We start from the raw sequence: 11,424 nt of genomic DNA, 5'->3' as shown, positions 1-11,424 counted from the left end.
TGTAACCCGCTCTGCCACCAGGGCCCATGTGAATTCAGAAAGATAAAGGAAAAACAATGATGTCGTTCTTACCATAAGAGGAAACAATGAGCCTAAAGGTATAAACCTCATTGTGGTGGCAGCAGTAACCCAGAGGAGTAAAAGTCATGACCACAGCCGTGCATGTTTACTTGAAAATGACAATACTTCACCTCCATTTCGACTCTTAGCAAGCCTGCAAGACCAGGGAGACTTGCCCCTGTGGTTTCTGAGACGGAAGCTCTTCACGGACTGACGTGCAAAGCTTCGTCTTTCTCTTGCAAAGCGGCCGATTGTTGGGAACTGCTCTCCTTGCAGGTAGCAGGCCAACGTGCCATCCACTGTGCCAGCAGGGCTTCTTGCAAAAAGGACAACAGTGGCGGCATGTGGATGTTAAGAAACAAGAGAATGTATCTAGTATGGTTTAAGTACTCAAAAGGGAAACATCCAATAAGCACCTCTAATTTGCTAAGAAGGCATTGATTTGGTGATTAACTTCTTACACTATCCCTTTGTTCAGCTCCTTACGTCAAAGTCTACCTTTTGGAAAACGGGGCCTGTATAGCCAAGAAGAAGACAAGAATTGCGCGAAAAACCCTCGACCCTTTGTATCAACAATCCCTGGTCTTTGACGAAAGTCCGCAGGGTAAAGTCCTTCAGGTCAGTCATAGGTTTTCTTCTTTTTTAAAAATCATCTTATTGGGGGCTCATACAGCTCTTATCACAATCCATACATGCATACATTGTGTCAAGCACATTTGTGCATTTGTTGCCATCATCATTCTCAAAACATTTGCTTTCTACTTGAGCCCTTGGTATTAGCTCCTCATTTTTCCCCTCTCTCCCCACACCCCCTTCCTCATGAACTCTTGATAATTTATAAATTATTATTAGTTTGTCATGTCTTACACTGTCCAACATATCCCTTCACCCATTTTTCTGTTGTCTGTCCCCCAGGGGGAGGGAGTTATATGTAGATCCATGTAATCAGTTCCCCCTTACTACCCCACCATCCCTCCACTCTCCCGGTATCGCCACTCTCACCACTGGTCCTGAAGGGGTCATCTGCCCTGGATTCCCTGTGTTTCCAGTTCTTATCTGTACCAGTGTACATCCTCTGGTCTAGTCAGATTTGTAAGGTAGAATTGGGATCATGATAGTGGGTGGGGAGGAAGCATTTAAGAACTAGAGGAAAGTTGTGTTTCATCATTGCTACACTGCACCCTAAATGGCTCATCTCCTCTCTGTGACCTTTCTGTAAGCAGATGTCCACTTGCCTACAGATGGGCTTCGGGTCCCCACTCCGCACTCCTCCTCATTCACAATGCTATGATTTTTTGATAGGTTTTTCTTTTGGAACATTGTAATGTCCACATTAGCCATACAAACAGCGGAGAAGTCGCCACACTCCAGAAGAATGGAGTGCAGTAAAGGTCAATGCCGGGCAATATCCTTTGGATAGAGAAAAAAAAATCATTCAGTGGATGGTGTTCAAATTAGCTGATGAATCTGAGGAAACCAAGATTTTATTGCTTTCACTCCCCTCTTTCCTTCTCTCCGTCCTCTCCTGCCTTTGCCCTGCGTACCATCATCTTGCCTTCTCTGTTGAGAGCTCGAGGCCAGCAGTCGCAGTGTGTGGAGCATAACTCTGTCCTCGCTTTGCAACAGAAGGAGAAGGGAGGGAAGTGTGGCTTGGTTGTGGAGGTGTCGCCACATGCTACATGCTACGTACAGTGGTTCTTTTAAGCTTTGTGATCACGCTGTGAGATAAGTCTCATTATCCCCGTCTTAAAGGTTAGGTCAAAGGATCACACAGTTAGACAATTTGGCAAAGGTGACCAAAGGTCGATTGAACCACACGGATGTATCACCACCTGCCTTTGTAAAGCAGTGTGTGGGTTCATTCAAGACGTTTGACAGATGAGTGAAAGGTGAGAAGCGAGAACCTGTGAGGACAAAGGGAAGCGTATGTCACTGCACCTGGAGGTTACCCTGACAGAGGTCGCTGACATATTGGCCAGTCACCCGACCAAATCAAAATTGTTTTAAAAAGTTCTCAAAAGTGAGTGGCTCACAATGACTTTTCCACTTTCCTCTTTGTGCACAAGCCATCAGTCATGCTCGGTCCATCCCTGTGGTGGACGCACTCCATAGTCCATGGCCCTGGCCGGTTTGGCTCATTCCCCTGAGGTGCACACATTGTAATTGTTCTATCACTGGCTCCGCACATCGCTTACATGGTGGTACTCAAGAAACAGGTTACATGTCTATGTAAATAAACATGCACATTTTTTAACATAGTGTAGAACATACCCCTCACTAACTAGGGAAACATTATGCGCATGTCATTAAGTCTAAAATTATGTTTTGTTTTTGAAGCTGGAGAAAGGTGCGTATTTAGATTGGGAGAGATTCTTATTTCTTATCTGTAGCCTCACAGCTCTCGTTCTGTCCATTTCGTCTCCCTTCGCTGACCTTCCCTCTGAATGTGAAACAGAAGGTGGGTGACATTGTTTCTCTGTCTCTGCAGGTAATTGTCTGGGGGGACTATGGCAGAATGGACCATAAATGCTTTATGGGCGTGGCTCAAATCTTGTTGGAAGAACTTGACCTCTCCAGCATGGTGATCGGATGGTACAAATTGTTCCCACCTTCGTCACTGGTGGACCCCACCCTCACTCCCCTCACTCGCCGGGCTTCCCAGTCATCTCTGGAAAGTTCAACTGGGCCACCCTGCGTTCGATCATAGTGAACTCAGACCAGAGTCATCCCAGGAAACTTGACTTTCAGGAGAATCATCAGAACCAGATAGTTCATGATCAAAAGCATTGTTGGAGACAGACAATCAACCTGTGTTTTGCTTGTAGTAGTTTTTCAATACTATGTCCCAATTGTTCTTTGAAACCTGGCTTCTTATGACAGAACATGGCAGTCTATCAAATCGCGTAAGAGTCTGTGTGCTGGTGAGAGTCACTGATGCTTGTGGCAACGAGAAAAGAGAGGAAATGTCAAACACACACACACACACACACACACACACACCCCACACCGCACCAAATTGAACCAACTGGAAGCTCTCACGCTGTGAGAAGCCGTGTCCTGCACGTTGCAACACAGACCACAAGCAGTGTGAATTCCCTGGTGTTCGTCCAGCTTTGTCCGGCGCCCTTTCTTTCTTTGTGTGTGCGTCGTTCGGTTGGGGTTCCGTGTTGGCTCTCGTGGTAATTGTTAGTTCCGCTGTTTGGGGCTTGCTGTGACAGGCCTCATCATGTTGACAGAGACCCTTCCTTTCTTTTTCCAAAAGCACCAAAAAAAACAAAACACAACAACCCAAAAAGGGCTGACGCTGTCTCTGTAGCATCTCCCCAAAATGTTTTACAACCAAACCAAGTGAGGCCCAGGAAGGGCTTCCCTGGTTTTCATTCCATAACCCTTCCAAGCCTTCTTTGTGGAAACTCTAAACAAAGCACCACGGAAGCACAGCAAAACGCTCGCTTCCAAAGTAAAATGATCACTGAATCCTTTCCCTAACGAAGAGCAGATCTGTTGTTTTCTACAAAATTCATTTACGGTTTCCATTATTTTGCATGGAAGACTTTCAAAGAAATCCATCTGCAACTAATGCTGGGGACTGAAACGAACTGCATAATTGTCCTTAGGAAATGCTCCTGGTCATGCCTTTTCCTTCCTGACAGCCACAAAGAATCATAACTCGGCTCATGTGTAGAACCCACACTTCTGACTTCCTGAAATGGGGCCTAGGGAAGGAGCCTATGTTACGAGCCCATGACACGTTTAGCAATGCCCGGGCTTCTGGGCCACGCCTCCACGTAGACGCATCTCCACGTAGACGTCCTCATCTGCCCTGGAAGGAGCAGGACGGTGTTTCACTGGAGAGGCCGGGGGAAACAGTCCGCACTAAACTAATGTGTTGGGGTTTTTTTGTTTGTTTGTTTTTACCAAATTTTAGTTTACGTTTCTTTGAGATGGATGCAAGCACAAAGCTTGATTTTTTAATGCAAAGACTCACACGTTGTGGGGCACAGCACAGGCGGGAGGGGGGCGTTTAAAGAAAAAGTCAAATTTCAGTTTGCATTTTCCTCCTTTGCGTTTTCTTGGGCCTTGAGTTCGCTGCTAGTGCTGGCACTGTGTGCACGTGCTCCAGCCTGCAGACTCTGCAGGCGCACGCGGTGTCCCCCCTCCTCGGACGAGCCCCCCGACCTCGTGATTACACACAAGGGCAGCATGACTTGGAACTGTTCGAAGCTGCATGCACATTTTGTAAAAAAAAATAAAATAAAACAAATAAAAAAAGAAAAGAAACAAAAGGTGATTTAATCGTGTATGTTAGTTCTACATAGGCCAGCTTGTCCGTTGCATGTACCTGTACAGTTTGCTCGTTAATGACTATACTGAAATAACCGAGAAATCTAAGCCATCCATTTCGTTACAGACATTTTGCAAGTTTTAGCCAGGCTCCGTCTGTGAGTCCGGTGTGAAATGTCTATAGATGGACGCTATTTTTTACCCTCTGGAAAACGTGATGTAGTACGACGGACCAAATTCCTTCTAATACATACTTTGGTGTAGATTCCTACTGTGGGGCTGTAACACATGTAGACACTGTGTATACACCAGGTTTTAATCCATAGACATACTGCCTGCACCAAGTGAGTTCTTTATTATTATTTCTACATGCCAGACTTCTCTGCCCATCATTCCACGGGGCACAGATTGACCCCTGCTCACCGTGCTGAGCAGGAGGCACTGAGGCATTGGTGCACTTCCGGATTCCCTTCTGTCTTAGTGGCCAACAATCAACTAATATTAATTGGGTAGTATCTTTCTATTTTGACCACTTGTCTTAACACTCCCCTGTGCTTTTAAATGAACTTCCAACTCATGTTATGTAAACATGTTGAATAAAATTTACTTTTCATGTCAGCCGGTAGCCATCCGTGTTCTATGTTTTGCCAGATGTGGGTTCTGTGGTGCACCCTGGGAGCCAGCGCATGGGAAGGGGAGACTGAGGTGTTGTTTGTGGGGGGCATTTGACTTGTCACTGTACTCGATGTGTCTTGCTCTACGGCCCAAACGGTACTTTGCATCACATACAAGTTTTCACTCTGTCAGCCTGTCTAAGGGAGCACATGACTGCACTTCTGGAAAGTGGCATTCTGAAAAGCACAAAGTCTCACTGAGGATCGAAGGGAAGGCTGTCTTTCTGCTGCTGTCTGAGTGCGCTAATAAAAGAGGCAACCCTGTCGTCCCATTGTCAAATCATTTCAACTGCTGTACCAAAGCAAGGTGCTGCGTTGTGGCGTCTCTCTGCCTGACACCTGGTTCCTCTCCATCTCTTCCTGCCGGGCCCTTCACTCGTGTGAACCCTTACCTTAGAGGGCGGACTTAGCACAAACAAGCGTAATATGTTTGAACGATCCTAATGGAGTCTCGGGGAATCAGCATATCAAGTATAGATGGAGTAGTCCCTGAAAGTAACATCTTAGAAGAAAGTATTCGCTTTTGTAATTTCCTATTGCAGCTGCACTTGTTTCTGCTTGGAAATCGCAGTCCTTTATTTCACAGTACTTGGTAAGCACTAATTGGGTGTTGCATTGTGGTTGGTAAAGTAACTGTAATGCTATAGACTCCATCTTCTAAGCACTCTGATTTTTTATTGACTATTGGCTTTGACCTTGTGAAACAAAATAGACACAGCTAGACCAAGACCAACTTTGAGACAACAAAGCAAATCATAGCACCCTCCACTCGTTTGCAGCTTGTAACACAGGTGACTAAGCCTTAACCTAAGCAGTTGTTTGATCCACAGAAGTGAAAGTGCCTGCTAGGCTGGGTGAAGGGGAGGCCAAAGCAGGTCCTCATTTAGTTTAAAACGAACTGTCAAAGTGCAGCTGTTCGGTAGACATAAAGCAAGATAGTACCTATTGTGCCGGGGGCAGCGACCAGTCTGCCACTGCAATGGGGAGTAGCTGAAGGCAACATTAGAATTCTCTGTGCAGAAAGAGGAAAAGCTATGCTCTCCCTGCCAGATCAGCCCAGGAAGAGTCTGCCCCCTGTTAGGATGCCAGGGCGAAAAGGAAGGAACTTGAGACAACTCCTTTGGCTAAATCTTCATGGCCTATCCTGCGGACTCTGAGCGTTCAATTTCTTGAAATCCCCACCTCGGATAGATGCTCTGATAGGTTTGATGAGCATTGTTGGAGAGTTTTGTTGCATACCAGATCTTAAACAAAAGCAAACCAGTTGCAAGTCACAAAGTCAGCAATTTGAAAGCACAGTCTTTCTGCAGGAGAAAGATGGGGTTTTCTACTCCCGTGAACATTTAGTCTCAAATCGCATGGGGGCAATTCTCTGCCCTGTAGGGTCACTGTGAGTCAGGCAGTGAGCTCGGTCTTTATTGAGACTAGGATGACAATCCTAAAACAAACACACTGGTCTTTACAAATCACTAACTTTGGAAGAACTTCCCCTTCAGAACGCTTTCACGAGGCTCTCCATAATACTGGAAGTTCACAGGGCTGGAGAATTGGGTCCAATCAATTAGATCAGCATTCGGTCAGTTACCCAGTATTGCTTACTGCTAGAGGAGCACTAGGATGCCTGCTGAGGCTACGACCCCCAAGGCTGGTGGTTCAAACCCACCCATTGTTCTGTGAGAAAGCTGAAGCTTTCAGCTCTATTTACAGCCTTGGAAATCTGATGTTGGATCAATTATGAGTCAGAATGACTACAGCAGTGGACTTTTCTAGAGAGTACTGCGAGATCCTGTGAATGAGTGCAAGTCATGAAGCCCGAGTAATAACTGAAAAATTGAGGGTTAAAACACACAAGGTCTCGGTGGGGCTACGGGACTTAGAAATCTGATTCTATAAAAAGTATAGCTTAGAAACCGTTAAGGGCCCTTTTTTTTTTTTCCCAGGGGTTCCTTATGAGCCAACCCTCTGGGGCAACTCTAATCTGCCACACAGTCACTGTCAGGCAAAATCCATTAAACTGCAGTGAACAAAAGCAAGGTCCTGTGTCAGAATGCTTTCAGAAGGAATGATAGATACACACGAAGTTATCTGAGCATCAAAAGGAAAGGGGAATTATTCAAGTGGATGCAGAAAGAGTCTTTAGATTTGGTTGAGGCAGGGGTATCAGCAAGTATCTTGTCTTTCCCCGCATCTTGGTTGTGATATCTTCTCTGTTGCCCTCGTGCTCACGTAGACACATCCCTTAAGGTAGCAACAATTCTCAGTTCCACCACCTCAAAGGAAAAAGGGCAAGAGCTTCCCAAACGAGCTAGCATGATGGTGGCCCTGGTGGCCTTAGGTGATCTGGGGCCATTGCCTAACCCAGAATTGCCATCACCAACCTGAGACCTGAAATACACTGAGGACAGGCCTGGGTCAAATGTCAAGCCTGCCTATAGGAGTAGGGAGAGTTCCCCCAAACCACAGAGGAGAGAGAGGGGGTTCCCCCACAACTCATGTGGAAATTAGTCTACTGCTCCTATGTTAGCTCCCATGCGGGGCCACCCCTGGAGGCAGACACAGAATCCTCTCACAGAATTAAGGGACCGAAGCAAAGTTCTCACTTCTTCACTTATAAAAAGGCCACACCCCTAAGCAGGCATCACCAGGGTACCACCTGACTGATACATTGGACTCCACCCCTGCCTCCACACAGGTACCATCCAGGCACCTACTCTAACCACTACACTGGTCTACCCCCTGCCTACTCTAGATCCATTCTCTCAGAGCCTGGGCGAGGTGAGACACGAGTTCTAAAGAATGGCCATGCCCGCCATGTCAGCCCCTCTGTCATGATACTTACGGTTTGCTGGCTTACAAATGAGGGGCCACTTGTAGTCCCAAGGCTCGCGTTTTGAAGAATATGCCAATGTGATACCCGTAACAAATAGATTTCCATACACTGTGACATATAAACATCTATTCAATCCGTTTCTTTTTCACAGAATTAGTTTCCCATCTAGCTGATTTGATAACATGTTAAAAAAAAAGTAGCAACTCCAGTGACTATCATATTTTTGAAGGTTGATGAGTGTAACTCAGTCGAGATACATGTGGAAAGTACAGTGTGATGCCTGGGGAACCTGTCGGCGTTAAGGTCACAGGTTATAAAATAAACAAGCAAACACATCCAGTCAATGAAAGTGCCAGGTACCACCATGCTCCTATGCTGTGTTTCCCGCAGTGGCAATGAGAAGAAAGAACATACTTAAAGGGCAGGGTGGGGAAGAAGTAACTTTTTTCTTCTCCAACTCAAGAGGCCTCCTGCCCCCTTCCTGAGACCACCCTGGGAATTAGAGAACTTACCCATTATTGGGGGGGGGGGGGTAAGGTGGCAGCAGGTTACCTTTCAGTTCCCAGCAGCAGTGCAGGGTGACAAACTACAGCAGACTGGCTCTGACGGGTCTTCTGGGCTGCAGGTCCCTAGGCCTTTCTCCCAATGAGCAGTTGGGTAGATTGGAACCTCCAGCCTTCCAGCTAGCAATGAGTGCTTGACCACTGAGCCACCAGGCACCACAGAGCCCTTCACAACAGCTACGAGATCTCCACCGCCCCTGGCTGGGGCATGTCCGTCTGAGATAGCTAATGCTGTCACACTACAAAACCCACTCCTGAGGGACTTTACCGAATGAGCATCCACTTTGAAACAGGATGGGAGGCAACAGGTGCACCTTAGAATCTCAGGCGTGCCAACGCCATCCTTGCTGGTAGCCCCAGGGGTGTCCTGATTCTTAATAATCCTCTTAAGATCTCAATCTGCCTTCCCAGCAAGGACCCAAACCCTGTCTCATCTGCTCGGTTTATTACGCAGAAGTGCACACCCCACATTGTTATGGTTCCATCACCTAGCAAAGCCCCATTTCCCCACAAGGTTACGTCCACAGGGAGAAGCATTAGAGTTCTATAACCTATTTTGGGAGGAGGCAGGGAGCAGGGGTAAGATAGTTAAAGTTTACTGTGCTAACCTGGCCGATAAACACGTGAGGTTAATTGAAGGGTGGAGGGATAAATGGTTGAGTGAGCCTCACCTTTCAAGTTCTCCTGTCTCTTGATTTCTGGTGGTCGGACCAGGGTGCAGCTGCCTTAGCCAGTTCCCTGCTTCAGCTAGCAAGGCTCACTTCCTGCAAGACATCCCTGAGGAGAAGCCATATGGACCTACCCCAATGCAGCCCTGGGTGCTGGAGCAGCCATGTGGAGAGCCCTGCCAGCGCTGAGATGCTTACACGTTCACTGATTCGGCTTTCCTCCTGCAGTCGGCATCATTGCATCTGTTTTGTGAGATGGAGGAAGACTTTGTGGATTGCTGTCGGACATAAGGGTTAGTGTTGGACTTGTGGGCTTGGGCAGCACTGGGTTGGGATGTTTTCTTGATGTGCACTTAACCTTTATTTAAAACTCTCTCTTATACATGAGTTTCTGTGGATTTGTTTCTCTAAAGTACCCAGACTAACACAAGGGATAAGGGTTGGGGACATGGGAGACACAATCCAATTCACAACGGTGCCTTAGTCCAACAACCTCATTATGAAATGGCTTGATGATAAGTACTTTTGAAATGATTCAAGGAAAGGAAAAAAAATTAAAGACGTGAATTAGCACTTCGGTGCCTGGTCCATAGAACACGTACAAAAAACGCCTCCAGAGCTCCTGGGGGTAGAGCAAGTGACTGGTTGGAAGAGGGAAGACCTCGTCTTCTCTTGGATCACAGTTTTCTCCACTCAAACGCCGTCTCCTTTGATAAACACAACCACCTCATCCCCCGCTCCCAGCAGGCTATGGGACCTTACAGGACCGTGGGCGGCAGAACTGCAGCATGCCCCAGGCTTTCTCTGTGGGAGAAAACTGCCAAGTGTGTGTCGTTGACCCAACTGAGGACTGTGACCACGCACCACCAGGGCGTCCGGGTACTAAACTGACTTCATGAGCTTCCCAACCCGGGACAGCAGGGCCACTATGAAAATCACTGGAAACAAAATAGTTTATCCAGTGGCACTTTGTTGTTGTTGTTTTTAAACCTCCAGAGAGGATGGGCAATATCCGTGACTGCCCATTGCTCTAATTAATGGCAAATAGTTGAATTCTTTGGCTTTCAGTATTATGGGTATAAAGAAATCTCACTTTACTACATTAGCAAAATGCCCTAACCTCTAAATTATAAACCATGGGAGAAGGGGGTTGCGGGTGGGGGGCAGGGGGGTTGCTTAATTCCTGCCCTGTCTGTTGACAAGAACTAGCCAACAAGGTGCATAGCCATTCCCCGCCCGCCAAGGCGAGCAACCCCAAATAAATGGTGTGGTGGCGCATAAAAGCCACAAGGTGGCAGCCGTGCTTCACACAGCTCTTGGAATTGTTGACCTGCAGCTCATTTTGAGGGGCCAGTGCTTCTGTGTGAGTGCTATGTGATAGGAGTGCTCAGGGGAGCACAGCCACTGGTCCAAGTCTGGTCATTTCAGGAGCTATCATATGATGAAGGGACAGTGGTGTGAACGCAGATACAGTCTCCATACCAAAATGAATTGTTTGGCATTCAACCACTTCAGGAGGTAGTACCTGATCAAGGGCCTATGGTATTGAAGAAGGAAGTCCACTGGGGAGGGGGCGGGGGGAGGCGGTGGAGTCAGGCTCCAGGAGGGTTACCTGTGCGTTACTGACTACACAGATGTAGTTGACTGTGTAGATCATAACAAATGAAAGTCCCATTGGGAATAACGGGGATTCCAGAGCCCTGGACTGTGCTCAGGTGGAACCTGTACACAAACGACGAGCTAGCTGCATGAAAGTGCAAAGGGACCCTGGGTGGTTTATCCTTACATCCCCTTTTGGACCCATTTTACTTTGGATCTCGTTTTTAATATTTTCTGCTTTCTTTTCGATCAAGGTTTTCTCTTTCATACTTATTGTTGTTTGTGTGTTGTCATGGTTGTTTTTATATGCCTTCTGTGTATGAAATCCAGGATAGGTAAATCTCTAGAGATGGTAACTGGATTAACAGTTTCTTAAGGGGTGCCAGGGGAGCACAAGGCAGGGCTGTATGATTTCACCAGGCTTCCTCAAGCTGTACGCTGAGGAGAGAGTTCCTGAGGCTGGAGTGCAGTAGAACCCCGGTACTTGATATAATCGGATTTCAACAAGAAATGTCGAGAATATTTTGCATCAGAGCTCAAAAAAACATGGGAATCTGATCCAATGCATGTGATTTTTCTAAACAAAAGCAGTTCTTGTTGCGGTCACTAGGCGTTAGTTGGCGTTGTTAATGTGCGTTGTTTAAAACATTTGCAGCTGTGTTCCAAGAGTTTTGCTCTAATTTTCGTAGTTTTTGTGGCTTTTTGTACTGTGTTTAGATTTTAAAAAAAACATGGGTACTAAGAGT

At 46.7% G+C, this 11,424-nt stretch overlaps 1 protein-coding gene across 50 annotated transcripts in view; it reads left to right on the top strand.

The window, feature by feature from the left end:
* RIMS1 (regulating synaptic membrane exocytosis 1) overlaps positions 1-5,284 on the top strand; it is a 545,565-nt gene extending 540,281 nt beyond the window's left edge. For 49 of the 50 annotated variants that reach the window (XM_030886813.2, XM_030886812.2, XM_030886788.2 and 46 more), the window contains 2 exons: positions 539-678; positions 2,549-4,962. In XM_030886813.2, coding sequence (XP_030742673.1) covers positions 539-678; positions 2,549-2,767 — 359 coding nt within the window. In that variant the 3' untranslated portion in view covers positions 2,768-4,962. Of the gene's footprint in view, positions 1-538; positions 679-2,548 lie in introns of all 50 variants that reach the window. The other variant, XM_045294412.1, reaches the window with a different exon arrangement.
* Positions 5,285-11,424: the final 6,140 nt, after the last annotated feature.

This window comes from Echinops telfairi, unplaced genomic scaffold (genome assembly GCF_000313985.2).
Source record: "Echinops telfairi isolate 266 unplaced genomic scaffold, ASM31398v2 ScPeMD7_3533;HRSCAF=4204_0, whole genome shotgun sequence".
NCBI classification, from domain to species: domain Eukaryota; kingdom Metazoa; phylum Chordata; class Mammalia; order Afrosoricida; family Tenrecidae; genus Echinops; species Echinops telfairi.
The sequence above is the reverse complement of the archived record's forward strand: the minus strand, read 5'-3'. Positions and strand labels throughout refer to the sequence as shown.